Source organism: Cylas formicarius, unplaced genomic scaffold (assembly GCF_029955315.1).
Source record: "Cylas formicarius isolate icCylForm1 unplaced genomic scaffold, icCylForm1.1 PGA_scaffold_4__25_contigs__length_36172078, whole genome shotgun sequence".
Taxonomy (NCBI): Eukaryota; Metazoa; Arthropoda; class Insecta; order Coleoptera; family Brentidae; genus Cylas; species Cylas formicarius.
This window is the reverse complement of record NW_026844334.1, coordinates 2,055,035-2,075,531: the sequence shown is the minus strand read 5'-3', so window position 1 is coordinate 2,075,531 and position 20,497 is coordinate 2,055,035. Positions and strand designations below refer to the sequence as shown.

At 37.4% G+C, this 20,497-nt stretch overlaps 2 protein-coding genes across 2 annotated transcripts in view; one reads left to right on the top strand and one right to left on the bottom strand.

Annotated features, from left to right (window-relative positions):
* Positions 1–9,759, top strand: part of LOC132700847 (orexin/Hypocretin receptor type 1) — a 51,647-nt gene extending 41,888 nt beyond the window's left edge. The window contains exons 4-8 of the mRNA XM_060668418.1: positions 4,351–4,518; positions 5,011–5,205; positions 5,259–5,384; positions 6,394–6,598; positions 8,944–9,759. Coding sequence (XP_060524401.1) covers positions 4,351–4,518; positions 5,011–5,205; positions 5,259–5,384; positions 6,394–6,580 — 676 coding nt within the window. The 3' untranslated portion in view covers positions 6,581–6,598; positions 8,944–9,759. The remainder of the gene's footprint in view (positions 1–4,350; positions 4,519–5,010; positions 5,206–5,258; positions 5,385–6,393; positions 6,599–8,943) is intronic.
* A 302-nt stretch (positions 9,760–10,061) lies between these two features.
* On the bottom strand, positions 10,062–20,204 carry LOC132700809 (histone-lysine N-methyltransferase PRDM9-like). The gene is made up of 6 exons (XM_060668357.1): positions 20,042–20,204; positions 19,643–19,879; positions 19,313–19,587; positions 17,099–17,532; positions 15,356–15,585; positions 10,062–10,120 (listed from the first exon to the last, which is right to left on the bottom strand). Exons 1-6 carry the CDS (start codon positions 20,202–20,204, stop codon positions 10,062–10,064), a joined length of 1,398 nt encoding a protein of 465 aa, XP_060524340.1.
* Positions 20,205–20,497: the final 293 nt, after the last annotated feature.

Below are 20,497 nucleotides of genomic sequence, written 5' to 3'. Positions count from 1 at the left end.
AATGACAGAAAAAAAGAAAAAAGTTTAAAAAGTTAATAAAATAAACATGCCAACAATGATAATTAAAACGTAGCCTGAATTCTGAAGATGATCGCTAATAAGTTCGAAATGGTGCATCACAGACCGATACTCATATATATATATATATATATATATATATATATATATATATATATATATATATATATATATATATATATATATATATATATATATATATATATATATATATATATATATATATATATATATATATATATATATATATATATATATATATATATATATATTGTTGAATTTGTCTTTGAAAGGACTATAAAAAATGCAATAAAAAGTATAGTTTTCTATTGAAAAATTGGTTTTGCCACCCTGTATATAAAAAAGTGACCCTTGGGAAAATAGATTTCGAGATAAGCTATAGGCCCCTCCTAAACCAAAACTCTCAATTGTGGGGTACCTATGCCCAAGTATCTTACCTACGGGAAAAGACTATCAATTTAAATTTGGAACTGTAGATGGCAGAGAAAGGATTTTAAAAATGCCCAATTTTTCAATTTTTTTCCATGCAAAAGTCGGAACAGTAGCGTCCAAAGCAATCCTTAATTTTAAAAGTACATTCAGTCTCTCACCTTCAGGCAGTTCCTGGTAGGTAATCCATCAGATTTACGTGGCTTTTACTTGATGAAAATCCATTTAACACAAATTAAATTAGAACAAAAAATGTTCAGATTTTCACAGTTTTTAATGCTTTAAGACAGCTGCTTCGGCAACAGCCCTTATTAAATACCTTTGATAAAGGCACGGTGTTGCCGAAAACTGTGAAAATCTGAACATTTTTTGTTATCATTTAATTTGTGTGGATAATCCATGTTTGATCAGCTAAGAAATTGTAATTTGGTTTGTGCTAATCAGCATATGATCGGTGGAGAAACTAAATCTAAAATCTTAGGTGATTAATCTGTAATTTATATCTCAAGATTTCTCCCAGCAACAGTGGAAGGTGAAGTTAGGTAATTCTCCTACTCAAATGATTAATAAAAGTCGTTTACTTTGCTATGGCTCGCCATAAGACGCAAAATTAGACTCGTTCAAGTGTGTTTAGTAAGTTACAATTCAACTGACATGGTTCAACTTCCGTCCTTAACTAATTACTAGTTGAAACTGCAATATAGTCAAAATCGGTCTTATCATGCAGGACTTGTATATTTATAAATTTATAAACTACAAACTTTCACGTTTGTTTTGAAATGAAAAAAAAGGATAACCTGATAAATTTAATATAATTAGTGACCTTTACAGCTGCACGATACCACTGTATTTGACCATATCGGTTTTATTTTAATCGTAGGCGGATAGTTTCTAGTCTGTAACAAGTAGGGTGTCGATGAAACGACTGTAAAATCTTCACGGATCAGCTACCACGAGTCCGTGGCTAACGGTTCAGAACTCTGACAAAATAAAGTGTGTTACTCGTAGCAACATAAATCTCTTTAAGTGACGACAACATAAATTTTCCTGCAGCGCTGTACCGTTTCATCCAGGATCCGTGGATCACCGTTAGCAGAAGACTGCTTCGGACGGCAACGTTTTTCTGAATCGACTGACTGTCGTAACCACTCTCGTTGTGCGTGACATTTAGATTAATTATTTGTCCCTGTATTCCTGTAGTATGTTTTGCGGTAAACGGCATTTGATTCACTATTTAATATTCGAGTGATTTAAAAACTCTGCAGAATTGACAAATGTCCAAATTCAAGCCGAAAACATCCGATTGTTCCCAAATCTGCGTGGTTATACCTCGGAAACGTCCGAAGTGGCTCGCAGCCGTAGGAATCTTAGTACATACTTGTCAATCCACACCCACAATGTCTGTTGAACTTTTTACAAAACTTCCGGCTGGCTTCATCAGAGCTTAAATTAAACTAGCTTGCATTTTATTCTGTACCTGCTTATATATTGTTTGAGGGAGGCGGAGCTAAATGATTTGCTTAAACATCTGACTGATTCCCATATTGGCGACAAGTTAAGAGCTGAGGTGCGATTAAGATTGTTAGATTGGTTATAGATTTCTATAGACTCTCGGATTTTTCGTTGGTAGAAGAGTCGATTACATGCAAGAATTTTAGTTTTATCGAATAAAATTTTATGTCCGGTTTGGTGATTGTGTCCGGCAACTGCTTTTGGGTTTATCTGTCTTAGTCTCAAAGCACTTTCATGTTCTTCGAGCCTAGTTGATATTTTTCGTCCTATCTCTCCAATGTATTCTTTGCTGCATATGCATGGAATGCTGTCAACTCCTGCTATCTCAAATGGAATTTTGTCTTTGACGGATCGAAGATGTTGAAAGGTTTTGGGACAAATGATAGATCTGGTTTCCACGATATATTTCCTTAGAACTTTTGATATATGGTCATTGATTTTTTGAATGTAGAACCCTTAATATCTTTAATACGGAAATTATTAGAGAGAAGATCAGAGGTAAGGTGTTTTGATTCTGATTTTTAGGCCGGATTGTGATGTGGCAAAGCATTAAGGTATCGGTCTGTGTGCACATGCGGCAAAGAATATATTGGAGAGACCGGAGAAATTTCAACTAGGCTCAAAGAACATGAAAGAGCCTCAAGACTAAGACAAACAAACTCATCAGCATTTGAAAGACATAATCACACAACCGGACATAAAATCCGGGAATCCATAGCTTCGCCCCCCTCAAACAACGTATAAGCAAGTATTCATAGATATAAGAAAGTGACCAATTGCTTTTAAATGGGATTATCCAATGCAACAAAATTACTAAATAAAGTTTCGGAATTTAAATTCAGGTAAAATTGTGGTCCGTAATAGAAAATAATTTTATACCTACCTGTGTGTAATATTCTTTGGTTTGGGATACTACTTAGTTTAAGTTTATTAGCAATCATTCTTATTTCGTGTGTAATACAGCGTGTGTTCAATCATGTGCGAATTATGCAAAATATGCAGGAGTCTAGTGTATCTCAGAAGATGCTCCCGCCCAAATGTAGAAAACACTATTCTATTGAGACTAAGAAAGTTATAAACAATGTTTATTTGACTCTTATTGAACGTGGTGCCAGCAAGCAAGCACCTTTAGAAGAAACGGCCACATTGATGAAAATTCCAACATCAACATTACCATGAAGACACCACCGCTGATTTATTTGAAAGTTGGTTTAAAAACAAACTAGTTCCAAACATTCCTCCTAATAGCGTAATTGTAATGGACGGAGTGTTTATTATTAAGGTTTACGTGAAACAAACCTTTATACCTAAATTTATTTAGCCCTGCCCACGTCATTAATTAAATCTCAGACACGATTTGCAATGAGACAAACTCGCCTCGTTGGGACACTTGAATGTTTTCGAATCGGGGTCTAACGGGACGGGGGAATTGTTTTTCAAGACGCGTTTGCCGATCCTTATCGTCGTAAGAATTAGATTTGACGCGCGACTGGGGGTCGGAAATTTTATGCGTCTGAATTGTCGTAAACAAACGCGCGCGCGAGAGAGTGAGAGAGAGACGGAAAAAAAAATCGAATCACACGCGTTGGCGGAAGGACATGTTTGTTTCCGCGTCGGGAGAAAATTTGACAGTTCTGCGGGTGGCACGTACGCTCGTAAATCAATATGTCGCGAGCTCTAAAACTTCTGACGCACAAAATCTGATTAATTAATTGGAGAGAAGAGCTTTTCTAATTAACACGCGGCTTAACCCGAATCCCCCCAAAATGAGGTTTAAAAATGATTAGGGAGAATTTCAAAACAAAAAAGGGAAGTGGTCTTAAAAAAAATAGGAAAGGCAAAGTGCCAGGTGGAAAAAATAATTATAAATTCATATTTATACGGGGTGTGATAATCTACTAAGTGAATGTAAACCCCACCTTGATGCCGGATCGTAATTTTGTTCGGACCCTACTAAATGATAGCAGTTAGCTATTTAAAAGATTTTATATGAGGCGTTATTTTTTTAAAACCATAAAATGAGGTTTAGCGTTCCGGTTATTGTACCACCAAAAATATAGTGCATTTAATGCTTTGACGTTTTAAGTGTTTTACGGTGCTATCAAGGCTTACAACTCCCTCTCCAACTGAGATCAGTCACCTCATTAACTTCATTCAAACAAAAACGTAAACAATACATTTATCATAATAGAGACCGATCATTAAACTAGTAAAAATTCCATTAAAGAGTTTATTACCCTACCAATCACTTGCTTAGCGACTTCAATGAGTTTTCCCAGATAAATTTTTGCACTCTAGACATTCCTATTTAGGAATATCAATTTTAATCCCGATATGTTCTATTATGTAAAGAAAAAATATGATTTTTAGATACGCCGGTCCCCTGGCTGCGATATCATACTTTTTTGTGTGCTCCTCACGTGAGCTCGCGTATCACAGCAACGCGGCCGCCGTGTATTTCGATTCAAGGACGAGAGGAGATGGTAGATCCCGTACCGATTCCAATTCTACGGTGACTGCGACGACTACCGATCTCAGGTAAACAAACGGAAAGCGGAGACGAGCTCTAATTAAAATACGCTTCGGCGTTTCAGAAACAGAACGTCTAAGAAAAATAACAGCAACGCTCTTTTTTTTTTTTCAATAAGCTCGGAAAGTTTAAATTGGGACGCGTACCATAAAGGAGGTTGTTAAAACCTGGTGGTGGTTTTCCGGGAAATTATTTTTAGTATATTTATTTTTATTTTCCATACTAATCAAAAAATTAATTCTTACATTTCGCCGTTTGGTTAGTCCTTATCTGAAGTTAAAATGCAGTTAGTAGATATGTGAACATTAATATAGCTCATCGAACGAAGCAAAACAAATCAACAAGTGTGGATCGTATCCGTAAAAGTCATGCAGTTAACTCCGCGAGGGGCGAGGGAGGCGATTGTGTTTTGATGTTATGTTTGTCCGAGCCCCCTTTGTTTATCTACTATCGACAACGAATGTAGTCGTATAACATACAAGCTCAAACGGGTCTTGTAGAAGCAGCAGGGGTGCGTGCAGCCAAGACAGCCGCTACAGCACCGACAGCTACGCGGACTACGGCCGAACCCGCTACGAGACGCACGAGCCAGAGGTAGATGTGGTGAAGGAAAAACGCACCCAATATTATTTGGGAACGATCATCACCGTCAACGCGGTCTGTCTGTGCCCGTTGATGATCATGAGGCTCGCCAGGTCTGCTTTCCAACATGACCGTCGAATATCGCTAGGTCCACTTTTGATTTCAGGGTGGCTTTATCCGAGACCTACGACAATAGCAGCCACTTCGACTACACCTACGTCATATTCGTCTGGGTCGGGTTTCTACCTACGTGCGTGACGCCGCTGGTATTCACTTGTTGGCAGATGAGCAGGTGAGGGATCGGATCAATTTTATAGTATAGTATAGTAGCATAGATGGTGGATGGTGGGGCTCCGTTTCAAAGTCGGTTAGAGGTCGCGCTGTGGAGACGCGAAAATAAATTATCGAATAAATGAATTAACAGACGAAACGTCTCCTTTATTAAGGGTTGAATTTTTCAGTTTATAAGTTTATATTAATGACGGTTCACGATTTTTCAAAGAAACTTCCACAGACCACTATAACACTGTTTGCAAATCTGCAAATCTGATGAATCGAAATTGCTGACGTTTCGCCAATCATCCTGTTGGCTTTTGGAGGGCCCGATTTTCGAGAGAAACAAAAACTGAAAACCGCATCGTGATATGTCAAGGCCCTTTTTAACATTTTAAAACATTTTTTTAAGTTTTTTTAAGTCTTTCTTTGTCTTAGAGCCTTTAGTTCCCGAGATATCACGCAAAGTTGTATTTCGTAAAATAGGATACCCCCAATTTTTCTAAAAAATCAGTTTTCTAATAAAATTTCCTGTCGAACGATGTTCCATACACATATTTTTATTGAATAGTTTAAAATATATTTGCAATTTTTGATATTTACTATAGTAGGCGCTGTGTAGATAAAATTTTATTTATTTTTTTTTTCATACAAAATGAAGTTGGCTACGACACGACGGGACACAGCAACCTCGCAGCACTTTAACTTTTAGTTTACAATTATTACCAACCCTAAAATAATAAACGGAAATAAAACTATTAAAACAATTTTTTTATTTAAAATTTTTATTAATTAAACTATGTAACACTTAAATCTGCATAGGTTAGAGTTCTTAATTTTCGACTTCTTTTGAAAATTGAACCCGTAACATGCATATCAGTTTTGGGCTAACTATGCTGCAAATGCGTACAGAGTAGAATACTTTCAGTAAAGCTCTGAAGAAGCCAACCGGATGATTGGCGAAACGTCAGCAAGTTCGACCAGAGGATTTGTAAATAAACGGTTCAGGGTTATTATTCATATTCCAGATCGTCTAAAAAACGTTTGAAGGGTTACTTTCGATTCAGCAACCGGAAGTTGAGGCACTCGTGCGAAATGGTAGTCACATCCGCTGGCACGCCGGCTTCCAGACTGAAAATCGTGGAATCTTCCGACAGATTGGAAGACGTCTGTCAAATTAACAGAGCCGGATGCGCGGGCAGTTCGTTTTGTTGATGTTACTGACCCGGAAAGGTGATAATTTATTTGCCCAAAAAGTTTGAAAATTTTTTTAAAGGCTGTTTTTTTGTCGGAAGTCACGAGATATAGCAATTAAAGACCAAACTAATGACAAAATTTATATAATATACTAAATTAAGTGAAATAACTCAAAGCTTCATTGTATTTATTCTGTGATTATTCCATAATTATCGACGCTGATTTCCTCAGGATTTTCATATTTTCTTTGAACGGCTCTAGCAAATTTAAACCTTCGGAACTAAATCTGTTTTCATTTAAAGCTTTGATTTTGCGTAAATTTGCGATTCTTGGATCAGACGGAATTAATAAATTAAAAATCTGTTACATTTTCTCGCGTTGTTCCCTATTCCCTGGAACGTTGTCCGATTGGTACTGGACTGGACTTCACGATCTCTTTTCCAGGTATCAATATTTTGTGGATTATTACTGGCATTTTGTTCCAAGAATACAGGAAACCAATGAAAATGGTAAATTGGTAATTTCTCGGAAACTGCATAATTTTTGAAAAATACAAGCCCATAGTTTCCATCATTTGGGTTACCTAAGCGTTGCCTTTTCTGGTCTACAATCGGGGAGGCAGAGAGACAAGAGTTTTATTTTTTAGGAAGGTTTATGAGACAATAAGCATCCGTATAAAAAAAACTGTGATACTGTTTTGCTCGATCCTTGAGATATCTCTAAGCAAAATTCAAGAATTTACTTTAGGTAATAGAAGAGGAATCTAAAAAACAAAATTAATACATCTTTATTGATATACGTCTGTCAAAAAAGTCTCAATACACATAGTTTTTTTTCAGTTTCTTCTTTCACTTACTTTTAATGAGAAATGTATTTCAAGTAGATATCGGCAATCTCATTAAGAGTAATAAAAATAAAAAAATGGGATATAAGTCTCCATACACTTTGAAAAATCACTATTTGGAACTGCAGGTAAAAAATTTAATTATCAATATTTTATCAAGTCAGCATGTATCAAATTTCGCTTGAACAAATGAGTTATACTTGTTTATTTCTGACGCCACTTTTAAGTCAGTGGTTTGGCACTTCGAAAAAGGATAATAGATTTATGGAAATCCATCTGATCTTATGCGGCCACGTCCTGATCGGCCCAGGAAGTTAACTGAACGAGAAGAGCCTTCAAGTCCAAAGCCCCCTTGATTAATTAAAAGTCAAATTTTTAATTTTTCAAACTTTTTGGGTCATCCTAGCGGCTAGGAATGAATAAATAATCTTAAATTGCAAGGGAAAATTCAGTTTCTTCACGATATTTGGCTATACCTGAAGAGTTTGAAGTTACAGTTATTATTATTTGCCAATCAGATCTCTAAATCTGATTTTTCTCATTTTTCAAGAATACGATCTTTAAAATTCACTATAACAAACAATAAGATTAAAAAATACGAAATTAATTTAAGAAAACTTTTCATACAGCGGTGCTTCCAGTGTTCGAAACATTTTTGATATTCATCTTTGGCTGTAGCCGACAGCTCATCCCTCGTTTTTTTCTTTACCTCTTCAATGTTGTCAAATCGCTGTCCTTTCATGTCCCTTTTCATACGTGGAAATAAGAAGAAGTCACACGGAGCGAGATCAGGCGAGTAAGGTGCACGGGGTAGAGGCACCATGCCATTTTTAGCCAAAAACTGCTTAACAGAAATGGCTGGGTGTGCAGGTGCATTATCGTGGTGGAAGAACCAGTCCCTTGTCCGCCACAAATCGGGTCTTTTTTGTCGAATACTGTTGCGCAATATTCTTAAAACTTCCAGATAAAAAGCTTGATTAACGGTCTCGCCTGGCGGAACGAACTCTGCCTGAACTACGCCGTTGATGTCGAAAAAGCAAATCAGTATCGTTTTGATGTTTGATTTAACCTATTGGCTGGACTGTTGCTTCGTTTCTGGATCGTAACCATAGCACCATGACTCGTCACCAGTAATTTCTTTGAAAGAAAATCTGGATCCGTTTCAAGCTGTTGATTCAAAGCACGACATGTTTCAACTCGATGTTGTTTTTGCATGGTACTCAGAACTCAAGGAACAAACGTGGCAGCAACTCTTTTCATTCCCAAATCTTCGGTTAAAATTCGCGGAGCCGTGCTCCAAGACAACCCACTAATAATTGTTCAATTGTCTGTCGACGGTCTGTGAGCACAAACTCTCGAATCTTTTCAATATTTTCGTCGATTCGAGCAGTTGATGGACGTCCAGAACGAGGTCGGTCATCAACTGACTCGTCGCCATTTTTGAAGCGAACCAACCACTGGTACACTTGAGTTTTTCCCATCGCATCGTCTATATAAGCTGTTTTTAACATTGACGCGTATAATTGCGATTTTATAGGTCGACGTGCGAGCGAAGAACCTAGGAGGCTCTGAGCAACTAATTTGAAAGTTCACCGGACAGGTGCCGTCGAAAGCCTATCTTATGACGCAGTCGGTGTACAATGTTTCGTCGGAGTAAGTGTTTGATGTTATCAACGAAAATGTTTAGATTATAAGGACGCTCGCCGCAAGCGCTTTCTGGGGCTCTATTTTTGAAAAATGCGAATGCGCTGCTACAGAATAAGAAAAAGTTTGGGCTGCACAAACTGGCGGTGGTGCACTTTAAGTATTATGCAGACTTCGTAAAGTTTTACGTAGAGTTTAAAAGATAAAACTGATGGATCGAATTATTTTTTTAAGTTGCAAATAATATACCCAAAATTTCTTTCTTGTCGATCGTCCACCTTCAGTAAAAGATTTTGTTTAATAATTGGCAGGGGAGCGTTCTTTTCGGGTCAAGAATAGAGCTCCGAAGTGAGACAGTTATAAATTTAAAAAAACTCGACTGTTTGTATAGCGCTGATCGGGATTTTCCTATCGCTCGTACCTCCGATATGCGTCTATTTTCAATTAATCGCGATTTAATGAAAATTTTCGAACTAGAAAGTGCGGGCTTCGGATTTTCCGGATCAACACCAGCCCCGAACGCGTACAAACGGTGGGCTTTTTTTTATTCTTAGGTATGCGATTTATTTCGTTAATTCAAGTGACGTTGTTTTAAACATCGATTTGGTAAAACGCCAAGTTGTAAGGACGAAAATTCCAAGTTGCTCACTTAATACGAGGGACCCAGTACTTTCACGTTGTTAAAAATGCGATCGTTTTGGCGAGAACATCGTAATCGCTGTGTCAAAACGTCCACCGTTAAAAAAAAACAATACATATTCGTACCTGCTAATTAAAGTGAGGATTTTTATATTTTTATTATTAAGTGACGTTGAAACTGTAAGTGGTAATCCAAAAATACTTCACTAGAGCCGAAAAATGAATTTTCTATTGGATAAATTTAGTGGTATCGTTAAACGTAGTAGTTGTAAGCGTTTTACGTGTGTTATGATATACTTGAAACAAATTTTCTGCATGTACGATAAATATACAGGAGTTATAGCCACGTGTTGTTAATTATTTAATCCCTTATCATTCGCCTTTCACAATTTTACCGGTTATGATGGTCACTTTGTCTTTGGTTCGCCGACCTAGGAATGCGAAAATATTCTATAGCCTATCTGTGAGGACTATTATCTAGCTACATCATTCAATAGTGGAAACAACTTATTATTTTAAAAGTACATAATAATTCAGCTATTTTACGTCATTGTTCCAAAGACTGCACAGAAAATTCATTTAAAAACACTTCGAGATTAAAGGCGATTTCTGCGTGTTTAGACTGAATTAAAATCGTGAGACTTGCGATTCTGACATCTGATAAGTTTTATTGATCATATATTCTATATGCGGCGCAAATGAAAGTTTTTGATCAAACATCCTGAAATCCTGAAATTTACACTTTTCTTGAGTTAAACTCAAGCTATTCTCATTGCACCCTCTATTTACATTAGTGAAAGTGCGTTTAAAAGTTTAATAGAGTCACCTTCACTTTTGACATCACAGTGAAAATTATTATCATCAGCATAATCTATGGAAGTAGGAGGTCATGGTGAGAATAAATTGCGTAATAGTTAAAACAGTATTGGTTGAAGTCATTCTATTTATTAGAGGAAAATCCAAGCTCATACGGATAACTCATTCAAAACATTTTGTGTAGTTGTTAATGATGGTTATATTTGTTTCTTTCCTTTGGACTTGGGATAATGAAATTTCTTCACGGAAGTTTAAACAAATTATAATATTAATAATTATAATATCAATTAATAATTATAATATCAAATTTCAACCTTATTTTGGAAATCTGCATATTGGCAGTGAACTCGATCTTAACTGGAAATTATACAAACAACTGTGGCTTCTCTCTTGCTCATTATAAATACGTAAATACGGCTGTTGGCTCGCTCAGAACTTAACTAAAACAGGCTCGCATTCTATTTTGAACTTGCTTATATATTGTTCGAGGGAGGGCGGAGCTAAAGGATGACTGACTCCCATATTGGTGAAACACCTGAGACCCGGTTAGATGCTTATCGATTTTTATGGATTCTCGGATTTTTCTTTGGCAGCCGAATCGATTACGTGCAAGAATTTTAGTTTCATCGAATAAGATTTGATGTCCGGTTTCATGATTTATTCGGCAACTTCTGACTTTATTCGTCGTAGTCTTAAGACTGTTTCATGTTCTTTGATTGTAATTGATATTTTTCGTCTCTCCAGTGTATTCTTTCCAGCATATGCATGGAATGATGTAAGCTCCTGGTATTTCAAACGGAATTTTGTCTGAGACAAATCAACGTTACAACTTCTTAAGAATTTTGGATATTTGGTCAGTGAAGTTTTGAATGTTAAGAATGGTAACAGTGGCAAATGTGGGATTGCTTTCGGACTCATTGCTATTAGAAGGTTGCGGTGAAGTCTATTTTATGATAGAACGCTTAATATCTTTAATTTAAATTTAAGATGTTTTAATTCTCGATTCACTGATTCGGGTAACAAAATGGTAAAACGTATGTTAGGAAGGTGTCTAGGGTTTTCTCCTCAAAGGATTCCATAAATTTATTCGCGATAGTAGCTGTTTCTTACGTTCATTCATAAATTGGATCGTTACAAGAAAAAATTTTTCAAATAATATGAAAAGATTGGTTTCAGATGCTCGGATTTTAATATATCGGAGAAAATGTTTAGAGTTTCTGGAATAGGTTCTTTAATGAATAGAAGAGAATCGAAACTAACCAGAATATCGTTTGAACAGTCCCTTCAGCGGCTTGAACCAAACGAAATTCAAAGGGTAACGGTTTCCAATGTGCATGGCCAAAAATATTTTACATAGTATTTAACATAAGTAACCAATATTTCAGGTTTTTACCGTAAATCATTTTCCATTAACGTCTAACAGGACACACACCGTGAATAACCCTGTATATGGGAAAAACACTTACTTTTTATTATCCTCATTTCGATCCTTCACGCATGAAGATTCGTGGAAATTTTTCTGTCGTAAAACAACACCTGAAAAACTGACGAGCACGGTCCTACGCCGTAACGGAATGTGTTTTTTTAAGGATTTTTTGAATGAAATAAACAATAGTAGAGAGTTATTTTTCGATTTTCGATGAAATTTTAAACGGACGAAATCGGTATTTTAACACTAGGAGGAATCTTTCTTGATTTTTTTTCTTACGTAATATTCGAGGGACCTATACTTGGACTTTTTTTATAGATATAGGTTAAGCTGCTTTTCGGGTGTCTGTCGTGGTTCATTTTGTATGATGGCGATGTACAACGTGCATTTTTAAATAATTTACAAGGACAGTATGATAGCTGCATTGGGAACACTGATGTCCTTAAATTCGCAAATTTTATCTTTGTGTTTGGAGATGTAATGGTCTGAATATTATATACAGGGTAGCGCAACATTGTATAGCCCTATTATGTCACGCTGCATAGATAGATAGATAGATTGACAGATATTTATTTCGCTTTTCGATACTACATATAACACATATATGGGTATACTAAGCACGTCATATGCAGTGTTTAAACAATACATTTAAAAAAAATCATCTACTGAGTAGAGACACCTATCAGCTCTGTTATATACTTTCAAGCCAAAATACCTTGGGTTTTGTTGCCCGACATGCCCGTAGTCTCTTTGCCGTGTGGCATGTTCGTGCAAGTCACATCTCCTATTCCATCTTATCATGTTACTTTTGACGTAAATCAAAACGGAATAAATATATAATGAAGGAAGTGTCATGATCTGAAGTTTCCTAAATACATCCCTACATGAATGTTTACTAGTTACACGCATCATGTAACGAATAGCACGTTTTTGTGCTAAGAAGACCCGGTGTGCACTAGTGGCTAGACCCCAATAGATTATACCGTAACCTATCACTGATAGGTCAATGTACAGACTGAGAAACTTAGTAGCCTCCACGTTTTCTATAGAACGTCCCTCTAATTGGAGTCAACGCGAGTATTTTTTGTGACTATTTCCATAGCTGTTGACTTAGATTTATTTAATTGTAGTCCGTTATCGCGACACCGTTCATTCACCCTCGTGACCCTTGGTTCTGCGGCCCCTTTTAAATTAGCTCTGTTTTTATCTCTAACTGAAATGCTTGTGTCATCCGCATACAGTACAAATAATGCATCTATATTATCCTGAGGAAGATCGTTAATAAAACAATTAAAAAGGCAGGATCCTTGCGGGGTACCTCTGCCAACATAATGAGGGCTAGATTTTGAACCGCCGGTCACAACCTGCTGTACTCTCTCGGAGAGGTAAGATTTAACCCATGAGTTTGCTGGACCCCTAATGCCCCTATTTTACAGTTTTTTTAAGAGCAGGCTGTGATCGACAGTGTCGAACGCGCGGCTGAAATCAAAAAATAAGCCTAATGTGGCTGTTTGTTATTAAGGCTATTGTAGATATGCTCCAGAGCACAGTCCAGAGCTGTAGTTGTGGCGCGGTTGGCTCTGAATCCGTTCTGAGCATCAGAAATCAAAGAGTATTGAACCGATTGACACAAAAAAGTGGGTATTGGTATTGGTATTAAAGGGGGGCGCCCTCGCGGGCGTCCAAGCACTTAGGCCACCAGATGGGCCCGTTGTGCCCCCAGGCCGCTCAGAGGGCGTCCAGAATGCCTCCTATAGAAGGTCAGCAACTCCTTTAGCCCAATACCGTGCACTGAGTCCGGATCGATCAGGGCCGTTCCAGAGACTCCCAACCTTGCCCATGTCAAGGCAGGGCATTCAAGCAAAGATGCCTCCTCAGCCTGCAATGTCCTGTGTAGGCCCCTGTTAGTGCTCTACTCTCCCTTCTGGTCAGTCTAAGCAGCTCCCTGGTCCGAGTAAGGGCGGGCCCATCCATCATAAGCCTCGCCTGCCTCATTCCCGGAGCAACTCTCCAGCCCCTCGCGGCCCGGTCTCTCGCCCAGGCTTCGAGAGCTCCCCGCCTCACACACGGGGCGATCCCCAAGCGGGGCTCTGGCCCTATATGCCTCTCTGGTTAAGGCGTTCGCTGCCTCATTGACCCAGACCAACGTGACCTTTCTCTCCCCAGTACCCCTTTGCACTCCTTTATCAACAAGGAGCGCGTACGCACTGACTTCAGCGCGTCTACTATCCGAGCAGAAGAAGACTCTCCTGCTGGATCTGGATTCTGGATCCGTCCGTGTACCAGACAAGTCCATCCCAGGAGCCGACTCTGCCCTCTCTCCCATCTCCTCTTGATGGAAAGAGAAAGGTCAATTTGTCAAAGAAGGTCATCTCGGGGATCATGACGTGGAAATGCTTATGAGTTACGGTCGTAAAACAACACTTGTCAAACTGGCGAGCACGGTGCTGCGCCGTAACGGAATGTGTTTTTTAAAGGATTTTTCGAATGAAATAAACAACAGTAGAGAGTTATTTTTCGATTTTGTTTTATTTTGTACTTAACGCATTATTTATAACAATCGATGAAATTTTAAACGGATTGATTGATTGATTTTTTTTCTTACGTATCTGTCGTGGTTTGTTTTTTATGATGGCGACGTACAACGTGCACTTTTAAATTGTTTAAAAGGACAGATTGATAGCTGCATTGGGAACACTGATGGACTTTGTTGGTGATGGCGTCCTTAAATTCGCTGATTTTATCTTTATGTTTGGAGATGTAATGGCCGTCGATTTGTTTTTTTTCTTTAACTAATTTCTTGCAGTATTTGCAGACAAAACCGACGGCATCGTTATGAATATTCATGTGCCGTTTTAAACTAGTTTTATTAATCGTTTTGAAAGAACACACCGAACAGTGAAATTCCTTTAAATTCTCGTTGGTATCTGTCGTACTGAAAAAAAAATTACAGATTATTATTATTATTTTTGCCTTTTTATTTATTTATTTTATTTTATTTATTTTCGGAGATAAGGTCGAATAAGTCAAATAAAAACATATTTAATTAACAATTGTACTACCTGGAATAACACTATTTAAATTAAAAATTAAACGTAATAAAAACGTAAAAAAATCGCACACAGTGATCCGGCGAGAATATTAAGTATAGCGAAAATAAACAAAAAGAAAATAAATACATATTATGGAATTATCTAACCAAAATTCCCGACAAAATACACTTACTTTGATTTAAATAACCCAAATATTTCCTAAGAACTGGGAACGAGATAATACATTTTTTATAATTACCTACGATGGATCGTTCTAACGTGGTTTGTTAAATTGGTTTTCAAAACAGTTTTATAGTGACAGTGATCGCAACGATGAATTTTCGAAGTAACCAAGTTTGACACCTCAATCATTTGGTCTTTGTGATTACTGATGTAGTGACTGTCTAAATGTAGCTTTTGTTTAAATATTTTCTTGCAACAAGGGCACACAAACCCAAACGTATTATCATGTCTTCTCGCGTGGACTGTCAAATTAAATTTGTAACGGGTCTCAAAGTTACACAAATGGCACTGAAATTTATTCGCCTTGATATCTGGAGTGTATTTAGTTGTTAATTTGCACTTTGTGCACGCATCTCCCTTGATTGCCCTCGAACGTCTGGAACGGAAGAATTCTACCATCAACACCGAATCGCATGTTATGCCCAAATCGAAAAGATTATCTATCCCAGTTTATAAAGTTTTTAAAGCCATTATTAAAATACTACGGCATGGGCTTTTTAAGAAATTTTGGGTGCGGTTCCCTATTAAATTGCTTTATCATAATATAGTATGAGAATTAACTTATCAATCGAACTGAGGTGGCTTTTACTTGATGAAAATCTATTTATCAAAATAAATAAGAACTGAAAGTTCAGATTTTCACCGCGTCTTTATCAAATGCAATATTTACAAAATACCTGCTACTATATATACCGAAAAATGACAATAAAACCTTAATTAATGTTGTGAGAATTTAAGTTCAATAAAGAAGAGGTATTTAAATCTAATTGATCGTTAAGCAATACATTTGAACGTCTCATTTTGTTAATCTCGATGGCTTCCAATAAATTTAATTTTCTACTTTTGTGGCTGTATGTAAAACATCAAAGTTGTCGTCAAAAATGTATTTTTCTGTGTTTAGGTGTGTAGCATAATTAGTGACAACAACAAATATTTTTTAACAATTATGAATCCACAACCACCGAAATTATATTCTATAGTAAAATTACATAAACAAGATATGCCCATTAAACCAGTCGTGTTTTATGTAACAGCTCCAGCAGTTAAACAAAATTAGTAAATATTTTAAAGTTCCACACAGATTTTAAACCAAAATTTGCAATAAAAAATTCTTTTGAATTAATCAACAAAATTAAAGATATCAAAATCCCTTCTAACGCAATGTCTTTTGATGTACAAAACTTATTTCCCAGTATTCCACCTAACACGGAAACAGGTTAACCCATTGGTGAAACAAGAATTATTAGATTGCTTAATAGTATCTTTAGACCAAAATTATTTTGAATTTAATGGACAGATTTATATCTCTAAAGAAGGTTTGATTGTGGGAAACCCACTTAGTCCTTTGTTGACCAAGATTTTTATGGATAATTTTGAAAATATCATAGTAGAACATCCTTTAAGTAAAGGTTTTTTATGGTGGTATAGATACGTGGATAATGTCCTTGCTTGCTTTGTTGGAACCGACAGACAATTAAATTATTTTTTAAATTACATTAACTCATTACAAAATCGTATAAAATTCACTATCGAAATGGAACATGATAACTATTAATTTTTTAGACTTAACTATTACGAAAGCGCAAAACAAATTAGATTTTTCAATATATCTTAAACCTTATACCACAAAATGACTGCATTAAACTCTTTTATACACAGATAAGGTCATCGGAAATTGAGTTCGGAAACTTCATTTTTTTAATTCTCAACAGAATAGTGCCCTCTAGTGACAGATATCCGAAACACTTTTATTTTGCAACGATGACTTTTACCAGGAGCTCATTCTATTGAGCATGTACTTACTGCCATTATTTTACCACGTTGAATCTTTCCTCCAATTTTCCCAACTCAATTTTCCAACACCCTGTATATATTGGAAAAAGACTTACTTTGTATTATCCTTGGTTGGGACCTTGACGCACTTGCGTTGATGGTGATTCCTATGCGTTTCGGTCATAAAACAACACTTGCAAAACTGACAAGCGAACGAATCTAAACAGATTCTGCCCTTCATGCAATACTTTTGGTGCATCGCTCTGTATTTTTGCGAGCACAGTCCCACTCCGCAAAATTCACATGGATAGAAATCTTTCTTTAACTCTTCACATTGCGGATTAAAATACGACTTGACGTCTACCCCGAGCTTCTCCGCGAAACTTTTACCGTAAAACACCAGCAATTCCTCGCCAGCATTGATTGTTCTGGCCGTGCGATAGTACAAGTTGCCCTTGTATTGGAAGGCGACCAAATTCTGCCGAGACATGTGATCAGCACAGTTGACGTAACGCGTCCAGTTGGAAATGCTTTCGTCACCAGCGTCGACCTATACGGATAATTCAGATTCTACTTCAGGTGTCGATAGAACCTAACCGAATTAAACCAACTAACCAAAATCGCTTGAATTTGGTCTAAAATAGCGCCAAGGTTTGTATTCAGATCAGTTGCTATACAGAGTGTTTGAATAACAGTAGGAGATAAAGGGTGAATTCAATTAATGTTCCATTTTGAAATTGAAGTTGTTTTTGTTACTTCCGGTAATGTGTATATATCGACAGTAAAGCACATTTCTTATGCTTGTTCTAGTAAAAAGTCAACTTGTCGCTTAATTGCTTTCTTATATCTGCCCTAATTCCTGTCTACTAAAACATATCACCCAAATATCGTTCGCAGCTATTTAAGTGCAAGTCTATTTTTCAGTTTGTTAAATGTCAATTATATAGGCATCACAGTTTCTCTAAGATCCTATTAGGGCCTCACATTTGCCACATTTGCTGCAATTTTCCAGAAAAACTACGGCAATGTAGCAACTCTCCATGAAAAAATCATAGCCACCTGCGGCGCATCGATTTTTATCGTGGTACCGCCACTATATAACCTTAAAGCTACACGGTCACACTTCACCACTACTACTACTACTTTTACTTACTTACACATATTGGTAAATATAATTCAAAATGCCTTCGTAATGAAAGGGTCTGGACCATTCCGTCATCCTATGGGTGTGTTAACATACAGGGTGTCCACAAAGTGTGTCAAAGTAATAAATCTCGTTTATTATGTGTGTTAATTTTGTGGAAAACCAAACTTACATTTCCTTAAATGGAACACCCTGTATATTGTTCCCATTTGTACTTAATCAGGTACCAAAGTTTTCGGATTTATGGCAATTTTTTCATCCACATATCCTATATTTTGACACCGTTTCCGGCAACAGTAATTTTATTATGCCAAAAATTTTATAAACGTTTATACAGGGCGAGTCAAAATGAAAGTCATTAATTTTCGTAAAAAATTATACTTCCATTTTTTTCCCCGTTACCTACATTTTCCGCAACCGCAAAAGAAGTTGTATGTAATTTAATTTAATTAACTTACTTCAATAAATAAAAAATTAAAATTCGTTATATATTTCGGCAGTAATGACCAAAATCTGACTTAATCAACGTCACTTGAATGATAAAAATTGACGACAATAATTGACATAAAAAAGACGTCTCTTAAATAACGTCATTCGTCTGAGACATCAGTAGACCAAATTCACATCCTGCTGACGTCATATATAACGCCATTTTCATCATTTCGTGACTAGTTAACGACGTCATTTTGACGACCCTGTGCTACCTGGGGTATTCTATGCTACACATCAATTTAGTATTGCTAGTAGTTCCCTAAAAATTATTTCAAAACTAATAACAAAATTGGTTTCGCTCTATTTATTGCTCGAATTGTCTTCCACCGACTTCGATGCTTGCTCTAATACATATAACTTTTATTTCTAAGTAATTTCCGCAACACCCTGTATATATCTTGCAAATAGCTTACTATTTTTTCAACAACTTCTGTATTTGGCGTTTTTCCCCAAACGTTAAATAAACAAGTTTTATTTACATTATAAATTATCACATCTTCTTATACTGGACAGCCTGTATATAAATAAATATGATCCGAAATTCAAGGAGAAAGCACCTTTATATCTTATATCGGGTAAACCCAGCTTTTGTGGAAATTTCCGCTACATCTCCTTTTCCCATAACAGATCGACGAAATTAAAGTACACCCTGTATAGTCATGTTCCTATTGATAAATCCCCAACGATCACTCACCAGCCTCCCGTTCCTCAACTTCCAGCTGTAGCCCATCGTGTTCTCGACCTTGGTCAGTTTTCCTTCGTAGGGACCCAGCTGCACCCCCTTGGGCACCGTCTTCGTGGCGAACACTCCCAATCCGTGTACCGGAGACGGCTTGATTTCCAAAGCTTCGGGCACCGTTTTTCGAGCCCTATCCGGCACGCCCATCGGCACCTTCACGTCTTCGATGGTCACGAGCATGCCGCACTTGTCGCAAAAATCCACCACCTCTACTTGGCACTCGTCGCAGACTTTCGTCGAAAAGAAAAATGTCGGCCGAAAAAAAAAGCCGCAGAGATTACTCACATATGTAACGGTCGTCGTCCGCTATCTCGTCTTCGAAATAGTTCACCTTCGGCGCGGAAGATCTCTTGGGGTAGCTTTTCTTTAACGTGTCGTCGCATTTTCGCGACTTAAAACTAACCTCGCCCTCACTTTTAGCACTTTTCGTGACCTTGGTTACCTTTCGTTTAACCTTCTCGCTCAAAGGCACCGCTGCCTTTGACACGTTTTTTAAAAAATCGGGTTTCGGCAACAACGCGGCTAAAACACGAACCCCGCCCCGAGTGAGTCTCTTTAAATAATTGTATTTCACAACCCCTCAAGCTTGGATGTAGACCAAATTGTCCGCGTCCTATCACGAAAGTCTCAAAACTCGGTTCAAACATTTTCCAGACCCTCTTGATTACGTGGCCAAAAACTTACCGAACTCGGGATTGCCGACATAGTTGACGTACATCCGTATGTGTCTCAGCTTGGCCAACTCGCTCAAACTTTGCCATTCCGCGTCGTCGAAATACCGCCTGACGATGCGCTCGACTTCGTCGTCGGGCAGTTCGAGCAACTCGCTCGCAATCACTTCCTCCATCACGCATTTATTCGCGAAATTTCACGTAAATAACGACTCCGTTAATCTTCCACGAAAACTAATGTCACCGCGTTCACAGCCCACTTCGAAATTCGAAGCGTTCGCGGCGTCGTCCAATAAACTTATTTAAATCGAAAAGCGCAAGCGGAAGTGTTCCGCATTAGTCAAATCAGCTGACGAGAGCGCGCGATCCCATTGGCCGGTTCGAAATTTCGCGGTAGGTTTGGGGAGGAAATCGCTCGACGCATTTTTAAGAATCTTGTATCGCGTAGGCTCGGTCGATAAAAACGTCG

Excerpts from the sequence above, each read along its gene's own strand:
- LOC132700809 (XM_060668357.1), bottom strand. The coding sequence starts at position 20,204 with ATGGAGGAAGTGATTGCGAGCGAGTTGCTCGAACTGCCCGACGACGAA. Across the intron at positions 17,533-19,312 it reads AGTTGAGGAACGGGAGGCTG|GTCGACGCTGGTGACGAAAG; the intron begins GTGAGTGATCGT and ends TTATCCGTATAG. Across the intron at positions 15,586-17,098 it reads CCAACCAAGGATAATACAAA|ACGTTCGAGGGCAATCAAGG; the intron begins GTAAGTCTTTTT and ends CTTCCGTTCCAG.